Here is a 20,973-nt window from a genome sequence, read left to right as displayed (position 1 = left end):
GGCACCCTGGAGCTGGGTACCCCTGTGAGGCTCCTGGTGAAGGGAACCCAGGTTGGGGAGGCACAGATGTGCCACAGCAGCAACCTCTGCTTTGGGTCAGGAGCTCTGAGCCCTTGGGTGCATTGAGTAAGTCTGAATCTCAAGGACTGGTGGTCTCAGGGTCTGGAATGGGTGTCAACAGCAAGAACCGTAGCCAGGTTCCTGCCTGGCACCTCTGCCCACAGGGGTCCCTGTCAACTTTCAGGATGAGTATGCTGAACTTCTAAGTGTGAATATCCTAAGTGTGAGAAAGAACACCCACCTCACAGAAATGTGAGTACTCCACAGGTGGCAGCAGCCAACTCCATGGACCCGGAATAAACTTTCCTGAGGATATGGGACTGTGCTGTTGCTGAGAAAATGTTGAGCTCTGCAAAGAAATGAAGACAAGGACTGTGCAGTCTTCAGCCCTGGGCAGAGAGGTGCAAGGAGTGCTGCTGTCAGACTCTTCTGCTGCCCCACTGCCTTCTGCACGTGGGCTCCAAAACAGCTTATGCACAGAACACAAGTCCCTCATCTTGTGGGTTTTACCCACTATGAAAGACCAATTTGGATGCCCTTCTAGCTGCTTTCTAGCTTGGAAATCATGTTCAGAACATACTAATGCAAGAGAGAATTAAAATGGAAAGGGAGAAGGAAGATATGATATCAGCATCAATCCCTTAGAGATTTGGTCCAGAAGAAGACTGTAGATAACAGGGCCTGGTGCAGAAAGGGACAGCTGCTGGAGATTAGAGTCTGTAGCAGGAACAGAAAGGGAAAAGCTGAGAGTGCTTTGAAGAGAAACAGAGTGAAAACCCCAGCTCTGCTTAGTGACCTCTCATAAAACACCCTCTGTGTGGTTCCCAGCCATGGGCTGCAGCACCTCGGGGCAGAGCCACTCACACAGGCAGCAAAGGGTGCCGCTGCTTGCAGGAGGAAGGTTGGCTATCCTATGGTGAAGCAGATTTGTTTCCAACAGAGCTAGGGTTCCTACAAAACCTCATCTTTGCTCCTCACCTCTGGCTTGCCTGCCAGGGTGAAGCATATGCTCCAAGTGCTGCTCCTTGCCACTGTCCCCAGTTTTCTCCAGACAGCTTCCACCAGCACCCCTGCTTCCAGAGAGCTGCTGTGCACTGCTTTCCATGCTCCTGCCTCCTCTTTGCAACAGTGCCTTTGCCACTGGCTTGACAGCAGGAAAACACCTTTCTGCAACTCTCACACCCTCTACAACAAACCTTAAATCAATAACCAAGAACACAGGGGCAGGTTATTGCTAACGGAAACCATTAAACTGTAACACAGGGGAATAAAGCCAGCCTCTAACACTCAGAAGATTTATAGGGCACAACAGCAGGGTGTTAATTCTTTTGGCAACACAAATGCTTTTGTACCCCCTGCCTTTCGTCACCCAGAGGAGCAGTGGGAGGAGAGGGATCCATGTGCAGCCCAGCTGTAGGAACACAAGGACACAGCCTTGCTCATGCAAGAGTCAGCAGCACACATATTTGGGGTGATGCCATGCTCACAGGGCTGCCCAAATGCATGGAATACCATATGCCCAGGGGTTCCCAGGGTTGCTGACAGCAGAAATCCCCTATGTCCAACTCCACTTTGCCTATAACACTACCCGCTCCTGCCTGCCTCTCCAGATGCACCACAGTTTCAAGGACAGGCTGTAAAGAAACTTTCAGATCACCTAAAGTATTTGTAGGAACAAGCCCAGCTCTAAGGCATACAAGAGTTTCCTCAGGTCTGAATCACCCAACAGCTAGAGAGTGTTTTCAAAGCTGATTTAAGAGATGGTCTCCCTGTAATGCTTGGTTCCACATCTGCCACTCCTGTGGCAGCTCTGAGACCAGGGAGATGCTGGTCAGCACCACCATCAGCCCAGCAGCTCTGGGCAGGAAAGGGGCTGCAGGTGTGCTGCAGCCACAGGGCTTTGCATGAACTCACAGAAAGGGACACACATCCTCCCCACAAGACCCCACTGGGCCTTGGCTGTCATCCCCTCCTTCAATGTCCCTGGAAGAACTGCATTGCTGATTAACAGCCCCCATCCTGCCTCCCTCTATCCCACTCACACCCTTGCCTGCAGCTGCCTCCTTGGACCCTCCCTTGTGCAAAGTCCAGGGCCAGGAGGAGAGAACAGGGTGGGAGCTCACTCAGGGCCCACCTGCAGGCAGCCTGACTGTACCCCACATCCCCGGGTACTGCAGAGGCCTCCCTGGGCTGAGCAGTGCAGCAGCACAAGTCCCCAGTGTGCAGGCAGGAGCAGCAGCACCTCGCTCCACCAAGGAGAGCACCAGGGAAGAGGTGGGCTCCAGCCACAGTGCCAGTCCATAAGAGTGCTGCAATACACCCAGGCACAGCCACAAAGGGCTCAAAGCCTTGAACATGATCCAAGTGGCAACATCAGCATCAACTTGGCTGAACTCCCCCATTCAGGGTTTATTCCCTATTCCCCTCCCTGATCTCACACTATTGGAGTGGGTACTGCCTCCACCAAGTAAGGGATCTGAAGGGACTTTGACCAGCCCCTGCCTACCCTAAACACCATGAAAAACCCTGGGATGGCATGGGGGTCCATCCCCTTCCCATCACTTCCCTCCACACTTCCCAGCTCTGCACTGTCCAGCTGGGCAGCTGCAGACTTTCCTAACCCAGGGTGTGCCAAGAGAGGGCTCAAACACTGCACCCCACCCCAAGCCTGTCCCAGTCCTGAAGCCAGGGTACTCAATGCCATCTCAGCATTCCCAGTCAGGACTGCCACCTGCAAGGGGCGCCCAAGCTTGTCCCAGCCCAGAAGCAGTCCAAGGCACAGCTTTTCTCTGACTGCCAGCACAAGAGCAGGGAGCAGAAAAGATGTTGGCAAGCCTGCTCCCCTGGGGGCTGCCTGCGATCACTCCTCTCCTCCATGAGCTGCAGTGCACTTGAGAGGGCCCAGACAGGCACCATCCATCCATCCCTGCCACTGGCCATCCTCTCCTGCCAAGCACCATGCCCCTGCAGACAGCTGTAATCTCTGCAGTCACACAGACACCTCTCCCTCAGGGGAAACCCAGAGATGAGATGTCTCCCCTCTTTCCGGCGAGCCGGAGCAATACCAAGAAGCAGGCGCGAAGGGCAGTGGGCTCGGAGCGAGCAGAGCCGTGCCCGAGCTCTGGCCAAGGGCTGAGCCGGTTCCCAGCCCGCTGCTGGGAGCGGCGGTGGAGCATCTTGCACTGCCCCCCCGTGGCCATTGCGGGCCGTGCAGGTGGCCCCAAAACTGCTGGGAGCCTCGGCGTGCCAAGTCCTGCAGCCAGCAGAGCCCAAGAGACTGTCAGAGGGGTCCTCAGAGAGGCATTCACCCCGTGCCAGGCCATTGCAGGCTGCCATGGTGACAGTCACACACTCGGTGACCTCAATCCTGCCCCACTCTCCCCAGACATCCCACTCCTGTGCCCAGTCCATGACCTGCACAACAGTTGATGGGGCCATACACAGGCAGAGTCCCTGGGGTCTTGAGGGGGGCACAGCCTAAGCCCACACCTGGGAATAGCCCATGCAAAAGAGGAAACAAGGCAGTGCTGCTGTTTGGGCATCCATATTTATTATATGTCTGGGGCAAGCCCAGGGCTGCCACTTGCCGGGACTGCTCCAGTTGAAGGCCAATGACCCATCCTCCTTAAATATTGGTTATAAAACAAATTTTTTTCCTTTTTCATTTTATTAAAAATCTCATCTCTCTCTCCATTCTTTTTTTGCCTTTTGTATTTGAGTATAAAAGTGGGGGCGGGTGCTCCGCCTTGCCTGCCGCTACCTCCGCAGGCTGCGCTGTGCCTGCCGCAGCAGAGTGTCAAAGTCCAGGGAGTCAAACTTGCTCTTGACGGGAGCTGGGTCAAAATCCTCACGGTTTGAATCTGGAAGAGATGGGGAGAGGCTGTCTTGAGCTCATGGAAACAATGGCACAGTTCTGGCCATTCCCACAGCAAATTTCTTATCTTTTTTCACCTGCCAGCCTCTAGACCCAGAGTTGGGCCGGCCTCCAACACAGTGCTGGAGAGACGGGGAGCCCCCATTCAATCCTTCAGGGCAGGACAGTTCCTGGATGCAGCTCTGCTGCCAACCCTGACTGATCCCAAGGATGGGGACTCCTATGCCTCTGGAAAGAAGAGAAGGACCCAGGGAGGGCAACCCTCAACTTGGAGGTTGTGCAACTCACCCAAGTCAGCATAGTTCCTCCTGCAGAACTGCCTGCGGCCACCAAAGCACAGGTCGAAGGGCTGCTCGTCTGGGCGCCGCAGCTTGTGCCCACTCTCAATGGCAGCAAAGGCTTCCTCAGCATACCGGTAGGTGACAAAGCCATAGTTATCCCTGACATTGGAGGAGATCAGCAGCAAAAGTTATGTTTGTCCCCCTTGGTCTGCAACATCCCCTTGAGTAATGGGAAAAGGGCCAAGAGGAGTCATCCCTGAGAAGGGACTGACCCATCTCCCCACAGCTCTTACCCCTCGGAGCGGAAATGCAGGGTACACTCCTCAATGTCCCCAAACACAGAGAAGCGGTGCCGCAGCTCTGACCGTGTCATCCTGCTGGGTATCTTGCCGATAAACACAACTCGCCGCTCCTCCTGCGGACAGGGATGGCCCATCCGTGAGCAGGACCTCTCACACAGAACACCCTCCCTGCATGGCCTCCCACCACACTGTGCCTTGGCCAGGGCCTCCCAGCAACGCTGCTGGCAAGGGTCACCCCCCTGCAGAAACACCCTCTGTTTCTGAAGTGACATGGGGGCTATGAACCCCCAAATTTCCAGTCCCAGATTCCCAGCCCTCTATCACTCACTATTGCACGTTCCTTCTGGAGGATCCTCTGCCTTTGGTAGTGGTCCTGTGCATCATAGCTGTATCTGTCAGGGCAGAAACCAGACACATAAGCTACAGAATCATGGGGGTGTCAGAAGAGTGATTCCAAACACAAGGGAGATCTTGAAGGAGTGGGTCCATCCCTCCTCCACAGAAGGCTGGGAGATGGGTTGGGGAGGGTTCACACCCCTGCAGGATGGCCACGCTCACCTTCTCCACCTGCTACTCCTCCCGCGGGGCGAGGGGGAGCGGGACTGGCTGCGGGATGTGGACCTGGATGAGTAGGAGGATGTTGATGATGAGGATGAGGACCTGTCCCGGGACCTGCCACATGACCCACAGCTGGAGCGAGAGGAGGAGCTGTGGGAACATCTTGAGCGGTACCTGGGGGAAGGAGAGATACAGCTGAGCCCTCCCTTTGTCCAGCATCATAAGGCTCCAAAGCAGGAAAAGATATCCATTGTCCCCATGGTATTCAGCATCCCACTCGGACAGGACCCATCCCCAGCACGATTGCCAGGGCAGCAAGACTACAGAAATGCTGCTCCATTTGGCTCCCAATGCCACAGAGAAAAGGGAGCAGGCTCACAAGAAGCACAGCTTCCAAAGAACAATAAATAGTCATGGGGGAACTGTGAAGCACAGGGCTGTGCCTGGGAGGGCTCAGAAAGGGCTGGGACTTCTGTGCTGAGCCCCACACGATGCACAAGACAACATTATATCCATGTTGTGCTCAAGAGCCATGTGAACAGAGACAGCAAGAGCTTCTCCAGCAGGGCCAGGGAAACCTTAAGGACAGCAGGACCAAAACACAGCTGGGATTAAGCTGTGCTGCCTCCAGCCAGAAGCACAGTCCCTCTCCAGACATGCTGGCCATAGGTGGTCCCTGCCATGGGCAAACCCCAGCAGGGCATGCTGCCTGACTCTGCCACATATTCCTATGCCACATTCTCCTGGAAGACAGCAAGTCAGGGTGGCACAGTACACGGGGACATTTTCCAGCAAAAGGCCAGCTGATTTGCTGGAAAGCCAAGCCAGATGTGTTGCTTCACAATCCCCAAGCTGCACAACCACAAAACATGGCACTTTTATACCTGGCCTTTCCAGCTCCAGCCTCTGCATTTACTGGCCATCAATGAAGGGGTCTTGGTTGGACAGGCCCCTCATGCCCAGGGATGTTTCCAGAACTGGCTGAATGCCAAGAGAACGACAGGAGAAACCCTTCACTACCTCCAGTGCCTCCCAGCCCAGCTGGGACAGGCTGCACATCACTCAGATGCACAAGGGCTCCAAAAGGAATCCCACAGAGTGCAAGTTATCCCACTTTCCTACACAGCCACCTGCATAAAGAGAACAGGGAGCCCCTGAGGCAGCCAAGCCAGACAGGTTTTTCTCTGCTTGCCTCCAGCAGCTCCCTGGAGAGCTCCACTGTGGCTCCTCTCACTTCTATACCAAGGGCTGCAACAGTCCCACAGCACAAGTATGAACACCTGCTGTAATACTCCAGAAAAAGCATCCAAAAGCAAAGATGCAGCCAAGGACTTGTAACATGGTTTGGATGTTTCCGAAGGAGTAAGGAAGTCTGGCTCACTGGAGGCTTTGCAGGCATATGGGCCCAGATGGAGGCTTCAGCCACAACTGGATGGGCAGGGTGCAGCTTCCCCACCCTCTGTGAGCCAAACATCTCTTCAGAAGGGCCACAAGGACAAAAGCATCAAATCCAACCATCTAAGCAGGACCATAAAGATGTGTCTGGGCTCTTGCAAAAGACCAGCCACTGGACAACTGCCTGTTTTAGGTTGCAATGAAAGATGTAACCAGAAATACTACAGGTATTCTATCACCACCTGTTGAAACCAGGGGGAGCAGTGTTCTTTATCTCCTCCATGACCCATCCTCCATCCAGGGAAATATCTCCAGTTAATGGGCCATTGACTCGCTGCATAAAATTACATCATCCCATTGTGAGATGCTCCACCCAGGGGGAGGAGCCAAGCATTCCTACCCAAAGAAAAATCTGATATTTGGAAACCCAGGGGACCCTTTTTCCACAGGATTCCCAGAGGAAGACCAGGCCCATCTACACCACCACTGGACCTTCAGAGGAAAACTACATCCTTCTACAGGATCACTGCTTCAATAGAACCAGACCTGTCATTCCAGGAGAACAGCAGCCACCATCTAATCAGGTTGTATTCTGACTCTGTCAGTGCTTTTTTGTATTACTGCAATTTTATTTTAATTTTCCTAGTAAAGAACTGTTATTCCTATTCCCATATCTTTGCCTGAGAGCCCCTTAATTTCAAAATTATAATAATCTGGAGGGAGGGGGTTTACATTTTCCATTTCAAGAGAGGCTCCTGCCCTCCTTACCAGACACCTGTCTTTTCAAACCAAGACACTCCCCAAGAGCAAGCAACAATGCACTGCTTACCTTCGCCACCGCTTGGGAGGTGGGGAGAGCGACCGTGAGCGGGACCGGGAGGACGAGGATGAAGACGAAGATGAGGACTCGCTAGCTCCATCCGAACTGGAGCTGAAAGAACGGCTGGCACGGCTCCGGCCAGCCCTCCAGCTGTCGGCAGAGGGGCTGGGTGAGTCCTGGGGTCTCCGGTAGCAGCGCAGGGACCTCTTGGCAGCAGCATGGCTGGGCTGGGCACCGGCAGTCCGCACCTCCTGCTCCCGGCAGGGGGACGCAGCTGGAGACAGGAGCACTGAGGTGGGGGGACTGCTGCACCCAGTGCTGCCCTTGCTGGGGATGGTAGTCCGATAATCCAGGGGAGCTGGGCAGGCCATCCCCAGGGGCTCCGGGCTGTGCCCCACGGTGGTGTCGGGGGCTGGAGGGGTGGGCTCAGGTTGGTCCAGCGTCCGTTTGCTTAAGGAGGAGATGGGTTTGATAGTGATGTCCCGGTGGTGTTTGACATTCCAGCGGGAGCCTCCCTCGGCAGGGGGCTGCGTGCCAGGGCCATGGCTGCTCTCGGGCTGCGGTGCACCCAGGATGCAGTAGTCATGGTCTCCCGAGCAGACGTGGCTGGGGGCTGTGCTGGCAGGGGCTGGCACCATGCTCTTCACCTGGATCTTGTTTGGGAGCAGTGGCTTGGCTTTCATCAGCTTGGTTGACTTCTGGGGCCCTTCCTGGGGCATGGATCCAGGTGACTTGGTCTTGGCCAGCAGTGAGACAGCAGGCAAAGGCTTCCAGAGCTGGTGAGGAGGTGTCGCTGGGGGCGTGAGGCCTGGGAGAGCACCAGAATGCTTACAGCAGCAGCCCTTTGCTGCAACCCACCCAGCTGGGGCTCCCTCACATCCCAGGCCCCTCACTCCCCAAGGTGTCCCCCCAGACACATAACAGCCCTGCTACAACATAGCACACTACCCTCCCTTGTCCCAAATATTCTTTACCTGCCACATTGGCCAGCTCAGAGGCCTGCAGCCCATCTGTGGGCTTCCTGTCCTGCTGGGTTGATGCTTCCTGCTGGGTCTCGGGTCTGAGAATGGGAAGAGAGCTTTGTCAAACACAGCAAGCAAAGCCCAGCCCCACTCCCCAAGCCTGAGGCACCCACTCAATCTGCCCCACTGGCCAGTTCATGAGGACAGAGGATCCAAGAGAGTTGCTAGGATAAAACTTGCACAGCCTTGTCATGCCCATCACTGCTTGTCCCAGTTTTTCCCCCTAAGTGCCAGCTCTGTCCCAGTCCAGCAACAAGCTCAGCCCCTCCTGGGCCAATGGACACAGCACCACCACATTTCAAATCCTGCCAGGACTGAAAGCTGCTCTCTGCCCTTGCTCTGCTGGGCTCCATGCTGGGCACCAGCTGCCAAGGTTTTGATACTCACCCAGAGCTCCCTGTCAGCTGCCTTTCCTCAGGGGGCTGTACAGGAGTTTCCTCCTTCTTGGCTGAAAAGAGAACAGGTAGGTGAGAGGGGAAACAAGTACGGCTGAAGGACGGGGTCAACAAAGCACCCCAGGAACAGCTCGGAAGAGCACAGCTCCTGAAACCCAGCTCCCTCAAGATAGGAGCTGCACATCCTTTTTCCTTCACAGACTCTTCACCACCCCTTTGGTTGCCATGGGGACCCCCAAATATTTCCACAGGCCAAGGAGATGGAGGCAGAGACAGCTGCAGGACGAAACACCTGGGCAGGGTAACATGAGCCCACAGGCAGCAGCATCACAGCCTTCCCACTACCACCCTGACACAGGGAGCATGGACAGCCCAGGGAGGCCAGCGTGGCACGGAGGGAGCCCTGCAGGGGATGGCATGCCAGATCCGCACCTTCAGACTTCTCAAACTGCTCCAGCAGGCTGGACAGGTCAGTGGCTTCAATCCCTGAGCCAGGGAGAAAGCACAGCAAGTCAGATCAGCTAGAATTCCCCCAGCACCACAGTGATGCACCCCAACCCCATTCTCCCCCCCATCAGCCTCCCTGGATGGTGGGACAAGCACTGGGGAGGAAAAGCAGTAACAGAGCCTGCAGCAGCTCTGCAGTCCCAGAAGGACAGGAGCAGCCAGCTCTGCAGTCCCAGAAGGAAGTAGTTTCAAGACAGCCAGCCCAGACCATCCATTGCAGGCAACATCCCAGCAGAGCACTGGAAGAGACTGCAAGCCTGTGGGCACGGCTTTGCCACCCTCACCCCCAGAAATGCCAGGAACCGGTCCTGCTACCCAGGCTGCCGGCAGCACTGCAGCCTTGCTGGCTGCTGACACTCAGCCCAGCGTCCTGCAGCCCTCCCACTCACCAATCTCGCTGATGAAGGCTTGCACAATGTCCTTGCTGCTGTCTCTGGGCTGGGCTGGGCTGAGGAGTGGCTGGTGCCTCCATGGCCGCACAGTGGGTGCCTTGGTGGGAAGGCTGCTCTCTCGACCTGCTTTCCGTGGTGGTGCCACAGCCTGGGAGGTGGATTTTTGGCCAGGCACCTCCTGCCCGGCAGCTACCTTGGGCTCCAATGGGGCTTTCTCTGCTGCCTCCTTCCCTGGCTCTACAGCCTTCTCCGTGGCTTGGGTGCCAGGGGACTCCCCAACAGGGGCAGGAGACACCTCTGCTGGGCAGCAGATGGCAGCTGGGGGGACCTTTGGGAGCTGGCTGGGAGTTGCAGCTTGGGACTCCTCTGGAGGCTGGGTGGGGACAGCCTGGGGGACTGGCACTGCAGGAGGGACCCTGCTGGGCTGGGCAGTGGCAGCTGAGGGGGCTGGCAGGGGCTGGGCTGGGGCCACAGGGGCCTTGGGGAGGGAGCTCTCTCCTGCCAGCCTTGCCTGCCTCCTGGGATCTGACACCCTGCCAGCCGTCGGCCTGGCCGGGCCACCTGCAGGCCCCATCTCGCTGCTCGGGGCAGCAGGTGACTGGGCAGGGAAGGCTGGTGGCTCCGGGCAGCTGAGCATAGGGGCAGCAGGAGACTGCCCATGCAGAGGGGCTGTGCCAGGGTGGCTGCCAGCTGGGAAGGCAGCGGTGGCCTGCACTGCTGCTCCAGGGTCCCTGTACGCAAGGGAAGGCACCGGAGGCGGCACGGGGATTCCAGGCCAGTAGGATGGTGGTGCCCACCCAACTGGGGCATAGGGGCCACCTGGGCCAAATGGAGGCGGGGGTGGCAAAGGTGGAGGGGGCCAGGCCATGGATGGAGGTGGGAGGCCAGGCACCATGTGAAAAGCACTGGAGGAGCTGGCACTGGGTGGTGGGGGCAAACCATGGCAGCCCATGGGCTGCGGGCTGAAGCAGGGCCAGGAAGGCACTGGTGGGTAAAGGGCATAAGCACCGGCAGAGGCTGGCGGCATCCCAGCGGGGGCCACCCCAGCAGCTGGGGGCACGTTTGGTGCGACAAAAGGCATTGGTGCCGATGGCGGTGGTGGAGCTGTGGCAGGTGCTGGGGCTGAAGTCAGAGCAGTGGGAGCTTTGCTGGCAGGAGAAGGGACAGCAGCAGGGCTGGTGGGTTTGTCCGGTCCCTTCTGAGCACTGTCCGCCTCGGTGGCGGAGCGCATGGGTGACACCAGGCAGGGGATCTCCGCCAGCTCTGTCGGAGGCTCGGGGACACTGGGCCACTTGCTGGCCACTTGCTTCTTGCCCTGCTGGCTGTCACCCGCGCTGGGCTGACGGTGCAGCATGCGGATGCGGTACTCACGCAGGCTCAGGGCCTTGGGTTTGGCTTCCTTAGGCAGGCCCTCACTTGGCTCTGCTGCTGGCACCCTCTGGGCAGGCTCCAGCCCAGCACCTTGCTCTGGGAGCTGAGAGGCAGCCTCTGAGACCCCACTGCTCTGTCCGGCAGACGGCTGCGCATCTCCCTGGCCCTCAGCCTGGTCTGTCGGGCTGGGACATGCAGTTGCTGGCTGCCCCTCCACGCTTGGTGCAGTCTTCTCCAGGGACACCAGAGTCTTGTTCTTCTCCAGGGTCGCATTCACGGCTTCTGGTGCCGGCTCCTTCTGCAGCTCCTGCTTCACCTTCTTGGGCAGCAAAGCCGCTGCTGTGCTCTGAGGCCTGCCCCGGGGCCGAGGTGCCCGCTCAGCATGCAGCTCCATCTGCCCCTCCTTCCGGGCTCTCTCCAGCTGCTGTGCCAGGAAGTCTGAGACCTGAACAGAGGGACACTCTGCCCGCTGCCTGCTGATGGCTGGCTGGGCATGGGGCTGTCCAGAGCCAACGGAACGGAGCCGGTGGGCTACACAGTCCCTGCCAGGCCGGGCCTGCTTGCTTTGGTCCTCTGCTGCTTTCTTTTTCCGACTCTTCCTTGATCTCTCACGGCCCCGTCCCTTCTCAGAGCATTCACGTTTTCCACCTGCTGGGGCTTCTGTGCTGTGCCAGGAGCTCTTGCTGGGACCTGAGGCTCCAGGTGCTGCTGTCTCCAGTGGGGAGGTGGCCTCTGCAGTACTGCATGAAGGCTTCTTCCCAGGCAGTTTTTCCTCCTTCTCCTCTTCCAACCTATTTTCCAGGGTTGGAGCTCCTGGCAGCTCCCCACGATCTTCTGGGATTGACTCACCGGTAGTTTCCTCTACTCCCAGGAGTTGGGGCTCCAGGTCAGGGGAGTTGGGAGTCAAGGGCTGCAGAACCACAGGGATCTCCACACTCTCTCCCTCTCCAGGCACAATTTCCAGCAAGACAGGACTGCTCAGAAGCTCCTTGGCCACAGGCTCCGTGTCAGGGTCCAGGCACACAGTGAAGGTGGGCAGGCAGTAGGGGTGCATGGACTTCACCAGCTCGCTCAGGGATACGTCACCTGTGTTGATGATGCAGGGGTCTTCATGCTCCTCCAGCGCCACCCCTGCCTCGCTCACACAGAAATTCACAGCTTCCATGCTTCTGTCTATCTCCAGGTTCAAGGCAGCCTCTTCCTCTTCTTCCTCCCCATCACTGCGCTGTGGCAGGGGCTGCTCTCGGGCTCGGTGCCAGCCCACCTTCCTCTCCACTCTCGGGGTACTGCAGACTTGCTTCTTTGGCAGCACTGGGTCCTCGAGGCCATGAGTAGCACGGTCCCAGGCCACATCTGTGTCAGTCTGGGAAAGGGGACCACAGCAAACATCAGTTCCTGGGCTTTTAGCAGCACTCCCCCAGGACAGTCAACTGGGTCTGCTGCAACTCTACAGCAAAGTCCCACGGCTGACAAAAAGCTGGGACACATCTGACCTGCCCAGTAAAACACAACAGAGCTGGAAATCTGATGCTCCTATGTGAGCATCCCCAGTCCCTGGCACCCACCACGTGAGGCAGACCCTGCTCCCACTGCCACTGGTACCTTGCAAAAGCATCGTCTCAGGGAAAGGATGCCCATGCCAGGAGGGAAGGCTGGGGGCTGCAGCAGAGGCAGTTATCCCAGCACCACCCCAACACTGCTGCTTCAGCTTGCCCTGCTCAGCTGCTCACCTTCCCAGCCACGGAGACACTGCTGCTGCTGCTGCTGAGAGGCCTGAGAGCCTTAGGCTGCTCCAGGGTAGGGCTCTCACACTCCAGCAACGGGCGGGATAAGGTGAGAAACTTCTGAAACTGGAAAGATGGACAGAAGATGAGACAGTGGCAGGTCTACCTGCTGGAGGGGACAGGCCACCCTCAGCCCCACAATGCCCACACACTTCACTCCACAAAGCCCAAGAGCAAACAGCCTTTTTTCACCCACACTGCACACAGCTCCCACTGGGGACATGCTGCTCCCCAAAGCCTCTGGCACATCTCTGGCTCTTTATAAAGACTCAAGGGGGAGGCATGGCCCTCCAAAGCACTTCTCTCACATTGGAACTGTCATGAGAGTTCATCTCAGAGTACTGGAGGCCAGGGTCCTACTGGCCTACTTCAGGGCACCCTCATGCTAGGACCTAGCAGAGCCCTGCCAGAGCATCTTGCCATGGGCTCTGGGGTCAGGCTGCATCTGCCCCCCAACTTACCGAGGTATTCTCCCGCTCACGAGGTGAGGTCAGCAGCTCTGCATCCATGATGGTGTCAAAGGGGGACAAGGTCTCATCATCTGTGCTGTCCAGGATCTCTGTGATGGCAGTCAGCAGGGACAGCTCGTTCTGAGCATCCAGGCAGGCCTTGCTCTGCTGTAAGGGTAGGGACGGTCTCAGAGGGCGATGGGACACAGCCCTAAGACCTGGACACTGAGGACACTGCCATCACCCCCACCCATGCCACACCCCACATCTGTGTGTGAGCTCCCACCTCACTCAGAGAAAGATCCTCAATGATGGAGATCACAGAGGAGTCAAGATAGTTCTGCATTGTGCCCAGGATCTCTTCAGCCTCTAAGATGGTTTCTGCATCCAACGATGTTAAGTTCAGGTCATCGTCCTCAAGGGAAAAGCACTGTTGAGGAGCACGGGGAGCCAGGTAAACACTTTGCACAGCCCCACTACCAGCACTGATTTCCTCACAGTACACACGGGCTCTGAACAGCCTGTGCTGCAAACTGTGGCAGGGCACCCCCAGCACCCTGACCACGCAGGGGAAGCAGGGGGACGCAGCTGCAGGTCAGAAGGTGGCATAGGGGACCTTCCCCCTTGCTTTCAGGAGGGCCCACTGCACAAAGGCCTGTGCTGCTCTCAGCCCGAGACCCTTCCAATTACCCAGGATGTCTCCACACCGAAAATTTCTGCCTGATTCACTCTGCAGCTGCATGACTGGGAAAGATGAATGGATAAAACACCAGGCTCTACCCAACACCACACATGGTCCTGCAGGACAGGGAGGGGACAAGCCAGCTCCAGCCACCTCATGGACTGTCATGTGCTCCTCCAATTCCGGCTGTTGGTGCTTCAGATAAGCCCAAAACCATTATGAAACTCATAACAAAAGTGCAGGAGTCAGCAAGAGGGGTGCAGCCAGCTGCCACTGCTGGAGCCATACCCCAGTACCTCTGCTGCAGGCTACAAGAGGACATGGTCTGTGCTTGCAATCCAGGACAAAACCAGCTTTGTCACTCTTCCTCCTCCAAATTCCCAACCCCACATCCTTTCCAGTGCCCCAGCCACCTCCAGGGATGCTTGGGTAACTTCAAAAAAGTATTTGCACTGCACTCCAGGGTGTCACACAGCCATGCTGCAGGACAGCCAGGAAAACCCAGATGCTGGGCAAGGGAAGGGGCTGCAGCCCCCACTTGAGCAGAGCCACAGGACACACAGAGCAGAGCAGCAGCGCAGGCGTGCCACCGGCATGAGACAGGATGCGAATTCCTGTTTGTAGATGGGCTTAGGCAGAGAGATAATGGAGGCTGGGAAGATAAGGGCACCAAGGACAGAGCCCTGGGAGAGTACACCTCCCTCCCAAAGCTAGCCAGGAGCAGGCTGTGACCCATCTTCCCGCCCTTGGAGCAGCACCAGCACCGTGAGAATACAGCCAAACCTTGGGGGATGCACATATGATGCAGTTAACCTCTGTTTCATGTAGGTACCGGAGCCTGCGTGAGCCTGTGCCCATGCAGAACAAACTGTACCTTGTCCCTAGAGAGAAGCTGCTAATACTTTGAAATCCTCTTCTAGCAAGCAGTAAACAGCACCGGAGAGACAGCAGGCATTTCACAAAATAGATGTTTCTAAAATACAACAGCACCAAAGCCACGTTCCCAAACCCCTGGTCCCTGGGGCTCTTCAGAGACTTCCTCTGATAAGACTAAACAGGCACCACTGGCCACAGCACAGCCAGGAGCCCCGTGCAACCCCAGAACACAGGCACTCCAATACCAGGCTGGGAATCAAAGCCAGGACACCCACAGCAATGCCTCGAAGCTACCCATCCCAAATTCCCCCAGTCTGTGACATGACAGCCCTAAGGACCAGGAGTCTACAGTAGTTTGGGGCTCAGCAGACAGGCTGCCAGCCCAGACCAGCCTGTTCCAGGGCCCCCTGCCTGGAAGTGGAGCCAACCAGTGACACCAGGGCACCCCTCCACCCCACCATGCAGATCAGTCTATGGAGCAGTTTTAGAGCAGTTTTCCTGCTCAGCATCCCCAGTCCCCTCCCTCGCCGGTGCTGGCTGCCGGTCAGAGCACAGCGCAGAGCCTGCTGGCGGCCCTCTAGGCGCAGCCTGGCTGCGATTCCCGACCAATCCTCACGCAGATACTGGGAGGACATCCAGGCTCACACGCCCAGCCCCGAGTGCAACCCTGAGTCAGCGGTGACCGGCAGGCAGAGGTACCCGGGCCACCGAAGGAGCCAGCAGGAGGGAGCATCAGGGACGCAGGGACCATCTGAACCCTGCCTGTAGATGGCAAAGGGATCCGAAGGACACCCCGGGCTGCACAGCTTGCTCATCTGGCCACAGGGCGGCTCTCCCCAAAGAAAACATGTAATAAAAGGTTTCCAGCTGTGATCAGCGCTGGACATTAGGAGGGATGGAAGTAAAACCCTCCCACTCAAATGGCCTCTTCCTGTGGCTCCTGCCCGCAGCCCGGGAGGGAGGGCGGGCAATCTCCCATGCCTTCCTCGAGTCCCTTGACTCAGCGCCTTGCAACAAGGAGTCTCACAGCCGTGAGTCACCGGCCTGGGCTGTGTTCCCCCAGGATTCCCTTTGATCCACCTGGGGACGGGCACCTCCTGCAGCCCTCATCACTCGAGCATCGCTTGTGCGTCGGGGCGGGGGTACGAACCAGCCCAGCCTGCTCCAGCGTCCCTGCCCGCGCTCCTCCCTGCCAGAGACCCCTGTCACTCCTAGCCCGGAGGGAAGGGGGAAACCCGCCGTGCCTTCTTGCACAGCTCCCCGTGCTTGCTTTAAGTAGCGCTGCAGGGAAAGAGGGTCACGGGAATGTTCAAGGACAGGCTTCGGCTCTGACCACGCTGTGCCTAAGCAACCAGCACTGCCGGGGAGAAGGGAGGATGCCCACAGCCCCAGAGCGGGTACCGGGACTGGAGCTGACTGCTTGCAATGGACACAGTCTAAGCGAGGCCACCAGCTCCTCCGGCACCCACCCGGCGCAGGGTACACTGCGCTCGCTGCTTTGCTCCCCGGAAGGGACAACGGAGGCCCCCGCAGGCCGCTGCTGACACGTGTGCCCGGCGTGCTGCGGCTACGCCCCGAGCACGGGGCGGCCATGGTCCCCGGCTGGCTGCCAAGGCTGCTCCTACAGCGCCGGAGCTGCCGGCAAGGGCGCGGGGTAAGCCCGGGAGCCGGGGGGCTCCGCCCGGCCAGCGCAGCACAGCCAGAGGATGCTCCCTGCATTCCTCCGCTGCTTTCGGAAAGCATCAGGCGGGAACACACCTCTCTTCCCCCACACGCAGCCCACTCTGCTCGCGTCGGGGAGGGGCGAGGAGGGCTTGGCGTCCTCCAGCCCGGGGTCGGGATAGGGGTGTCTCCCCCGCAGCCCCTCAGCCACGCAGGAGAATCCTGACGGAGGCAGAAGCCTAGGGCTTTCCCAAAAAAATCCGGGCAAAAGCGTCCCCTCCCGGGGTGCTGCATCCCCGCGTTCCCCGTCAGACAGCAGGGCACCCGCACCCAGCCCGGCCCCGGCAGGCGCCCACCGGGGCCGGTGACAGCGGCAGCGCCGCGCCCCACACCTGCCCCAGCGCGGGAACCTCTTGCTGGGGATAAAGCCCCGCTTCCCGTGGATCAGCTCTCGGTACGGCTGGGGGAACCTCTCCCGGCCCGGGCCACGCTGTGCAAACAGAGCTCCTGCCATCGAAACCGGCGGGTGTCCCAAACCGCACCAGCCCCAGCTCTCCGCGGCCGCAGGTGGCAGAGAGCGGCGCCGGGATGGAGGGACCGCGGGGGAATGACACGAGCGGCATCCCCCTGTCCCCCACTACCCAAGGCCGGGGTGTCATCTCCCGCAGGGGACACCAAGCCACCCGTCTCGCCGGGTCCCGTGGCCGTGCTCCGGCCCCTCTAACCCCGTAATCTCCCCGCGCCGACGCCCCACGCCGGCGGGAGAGCTGCGGGCACCCCATTCCCCCACCCAAAGAACGGGCGCCCCACTCCGGGACCAGCGGAGGCGCCGCCGGCCCGTGCTGCGACCCCCGCCCGCCACCGGTGCGGCGGGCCCGCTCCGGCACACGTGGTGCAGCGGCCGCGGGAGCCGCGCCCGGCCTCCACGTGTCACGGCGCGGCCCGCCGCGCCCCGCCGCCCCTTACCTGCAGGGGGCTGCCGGCGCGGAAAGGCGGCTCGCGCAGGGCTCCGCCGCTCGCCAGGCCCCGCGGAGCGGCCGCGGCGGCAGCGCCACCGGCCCCGGCCCCGTTGGCGGCGGGCACCGCTCCGCCCCGCCGCGCCGCCATCTTGGCGCCTCTGCTCCCAGCGCGGCCACTGCCGAGAGCGCCACGTGACCGCCGCCCACCCCGCACTACAGCTCCCGGCAACCCCCGCGCCGCCCCGCCGCGCGCGGCACGCCGGGAGCGCACCCTTTCGCCGCTGGCCGCGCACCGAGAGGCGGGCAGCAGCCTGAGGGGGCGCCCGGCCCCGGCAGCGCGGGCGGCCATCTTGAGAGCGGGCAGACCCTCGGGCTTCGCCGCCATCGTTGCGGCGGGCGGCGGCGAGGAGGGTCGGCCCGGCCCCGCGACGCGCGGTGGGAGGGGCGGCGCGGGCGGGACTGGCGGGAAGCGCCCCCTGGGGGCGGGGCAGGCGCGCATTTTCCCGCGGCGCCGCGGACCCGCCCCGCCGGCTCTGGCGCACACGTGTGCGCGGCCGACCCGCGTGTCCCCGCGCTTCCCGGAAAGCAGCGGCAGAGCTGCTATGGGCTCGCCGTCTCCAGGCTGTGAGCAGCGTTCCCTCTGCCTGAGGTGCCTGTGCCATGGTGCTCCATTGAGCCCCACCTCGTGTGGGGCTGGTGGAGGTGAGACGCAGTGTGGTGGGCACAGGGCGGATGAAAGAAGCTATCGGGTATGAGAGGAGGGATGGGCACCTTGAGCTGCCGTGCACCCTCCTGGCATGGCAACGGGGCAGGATACCCAAGTCACTGCTTGTGCTTAGGCTTTTGCTGTTCTCCAAAGCTGGCACACAGAAGATCACCTGGAAAATGTGAGGGAGCCAAACTGGGCTCACTGGACACAGTTGCTATCCAGCCTGGCTCCCCAAGAAGGCAAGGGATGCTGGTGTGCACAGGTGCTTGGCCTGGCCCTGCTTGGTGCCCTCTGTTCAGGAAGCCCAGAGTCCCTTTGGGGACTCTGTCACTTCCTATGGCTCTTCTGTCTTCCAGACTGACAGTAGGATCATCTCATGAAGTTCAGGGATGTGCTTACAGCAGCACAGGTGCAGTGTGGACATGTCACTGGAGGCCTGAAGTGCACGATTTACCTGGCGGGGAGCAATTTTCCCTTTCTCTACATCAGTCCCTGGAGCACAGGCCTGCACCAGCCAGATTCCCTTGGGGATCCACGGGATAGAGCTGCTTTTCTTGGCCCTGTGTGCCGGGTCATTGGACTGAACTATGTCAGACACATGGAGCCTCATCCTGCTCTCCTTCCTTCCACTCCTGCCACAAGGGACTTTAAATGTGATCGCTCGTCACTTCCTGCCTCGCAGGGGCTGTGACAAGTGTGGCCCTCCCTAGCCACAAACAGGCTCTCTGTCCAGGGAGCTGCTCCCCTCCACCTCCTCGTCCAAGGAACCCATAGCACTTCTCATCAACACTTGTATCTGGCAAAATGCTGTCTGAGCAGCAGGCAGGTGGCTGTGTCCTTCTCCAGGGCTATGGATCCATGTCTGAGAGCTGCAGAGCACACCTGTTGCAATGGGTGAATGTGAGCACACTGCTGGGGTGTGGGGGATTTTGCTGGATGTAACTGGCTCCTCAGGCCAGCACCTGCTTCTGGCACTGCAGAGGAGGCTGGGCAAGTGTTCCAGGTTCTCTGCAGCCCAGATGTGGTTAAGGAACAAGTCACTTTTCAAATGTCAACGTTTCTGTCCACTGGCCTGAGGAGAAGCTGTCTATAACCTGGCACCCAGAGAGCTGCTGACAGGGATGTGGAGCAACGTTCCCCTTGGAGCCCTGCAGCTTTCCTTATCCTGGGCCACACCCTCCTTTGCTGTCATGTCCTCTCCCCTGGGCACATCCAGGGCATACACTGACCTGCCTAATCCCTCTGTCCCTGCGTGTAGCAGGACCCTGCGGCACAACAAGGCTGATCTCTGACAGAGCAAGCCTGGCCTGGTGTGCATCCTGTAAAGTGGAACCATATTCCTTGCACATAGGGTCCCTGGAGTGTCACCATAGGGAGTCCCACCTGCAGTTATCTCCCTCCCCCAGTACAATCCCCAGCAGGGATGCACTCCTGGCACAGGGCAACACCAGGCATTCCTGCCGGTTTACAAGAAAAACAAACAACAAGCCAGAAAGGAATATGCGCATTCTACATCCCTGGCTCCCCTCCCTTCCTTCTCTGTGTTGTGACCACTCCCTGGCCAGGCACAGCCAGATGCTGCTCAGGGCCATCCAGTTTCAGCCTGTGCAGCACCCAGGGTGGGCAGTTTGCTCAGGGCAAATAGGCACAGCGTGAAAAGGAGAGTCTCAAAACCATGTAATGCTTAAAGGACACTCCGCTCAGTAAAGAGGAATGTGTGTCCCAACCAGGCAGGAGCAGATGGCTGAAGGTGGCCCTTCAGAGAGAAGAGAAGACTTTGGCTCCCTGGGGCAGTTTGCTCAGCCCAGGGTGCCACTCCCATCGTGGGGCTGGGGCTGCATCTTGGCAGGGCAGTAGAGGGACAGTGCTTGCCTCTGCAGACTGGGCTCTGTCCCTACAGCTGGTGTGCAGGAGCAGAGCTGCATGGGGCTGGGCCAGGATCCCTGGTGAGGTCCTCTTGGTGGGTGTCCCCCTGAGACCCTGTCCGTATGGCACTCTGCTCCTTCTGCCCTGGCATCTCTCTGGTCCCCAGCCTCACCCGGGATGCTGTCACATCTCTCCAACATAGGGTGCAGCACAGACCAGAGCAGCTCCCAGCCTCCTGTCCAGCAGCCTCTGCCATCCCCTGCTGCACAAGGCACAGCAATCGCAGCTCACGCTCTGACTGTGCAAAGCGCTGCTGCGAACCCCCTTCTTTCCTGCCCTCCGGCCCTCTCTGCCCCCTTCCTTCCCACCCACAACCTCCACAGCGCCGTATCTTTCCCGTGCCCCGGGGCGGGGGACTGGCAAGGTCCCAAAAAGCACAAGCCTTCAGCAGGCTCCTCCATGCGGAACAGCCGCGGCGTCCTCTACTCGTCCCCACGGCCTCCCAGGTGGAAACCCCAACAAGCTGCCCTGAGACACCCGGGGCGCTCATCGGCCACCCCGGGCGTGGGTCCCTGAGCACTCGTCCCTCCGCTTGAGTCCCCCTCAGGCCCTGGGAAGAGCAGCCCCGGCCGGGGCGGGACGGAAGCCTCAGCCCTGCGCTGCCCGCTGGAGCCCCGCAGCCCTGAGAACCCTCACCCACACACGGGGCTCTGGGGAGAGCGCTACCCCCGCTCCGACGGCCGCAAACCCCAGGGGGCAGCGCCGAGAGCCTCCTCAGAGCGGAGGGGGGAGCCTTCGTCCTTCCCTTCGTGTCCTCCCTCACGGACCCCCCGGTCACACACCGGGATCCCCCCGCCCCTCACAGCGAGGGGGGAATGGAGGGGGGGGCGCGTGCGTGCGAGCGGGGCAGCGGCGGCAGCGACGAGCCGGGGGGGGCGCGCACGCACGCAACACGCACGCGCTCGCGGCGGGGGGGAAACGGGACGCCCCGCGCACGCGCAGAGGCGCC

General features: G+C 59.6%; 1 protein-coding gene across 1 annotated transcript; it reads right to left on the bottom strand.

The window, feature by feature from the left end:
- Window positions 1-3,588: 3,588 nt before the first annotated feature.
- PPRC1 (PPARG related coactivator 1) lies at window positions 3,589-17,476 on the bottom strand. Its single transcript, XM_063163356.1, has 14 exons — window positions 17,397-17,476; window positions 13,497-13,640; window positions 13,223-13,378; window positions 12,708-12,827; window positions 9,604-12,340; window positions 9,140-9,193; window positions 8,700-8,760; window positions 8,265-8,350; window positions 7,300-8,098; window positions 5,076-5,249; window positions 4,846-4,909; window positions 4,509-4,630; window positions 4,223-4,374; window positions 3,589-3,920 (listed from the first exon to the last, which is right to left on the bottom strand). The coding sequence occupies exons 2-14, from the start codon at window positions 13,554-13,556 to the stop codon at window positions 3,817-3,819; spliced, it is 4,689 nt and encodes a 1,562-aa protein (XP_063019426.1). The 5' UTR covers window positions 13,557-13,640; window positions 17,397-17,476; the 3' UTR covers window positions 3,589-3,816.
- Between the last annotated feature and the right edge of the window lie 3,497 nt (window positions 17,477-20,973).

The sequence above is a fragment of the Melospiza melodia genome, chromosome 9 (genome assembly GCF_035770615.1).
Source record: "Melospiza melodia melodia isolate bMelMel2 chromosome 9, bMelMel2.pri, whole genome shotgun sequence".
NCBI classification, from domain to species: Eukaryota; Metazoa; Chordata; class Aves; order Passeriformes; family Passerellidae; genus Melospiza; species Melospiza melodia.
This window is presented reverse-complemented; position numbering and strand designations above follow the sequence as displayed.

Excerpts from the sequence above, each read along its gene's own strand:
- PPRC1 (XM_063163356.1), bottom strand. The coding sequence starts at position 13,556 with ATGCAGAACTATCTTGACTCCTCTGTGATCTCCATCATTGAGGATCTT. Across the intron at positions 12,828-13,222 it reads GTGAGCGGGAGAATACCTCG|TTTCAGAAGTTTCTCACCTT; the intron begins GTAAGTTGGGGG and ends CCATCTTTCCAG. Across the intron at positions 8,761-9,139 it reads GCAGTTTGAGAAGTCTGAAG|CCAAGAAGGAGGAAACTCCT; the intron begins GTGCGGATCTGG and ends TTCTCTTTTCAG.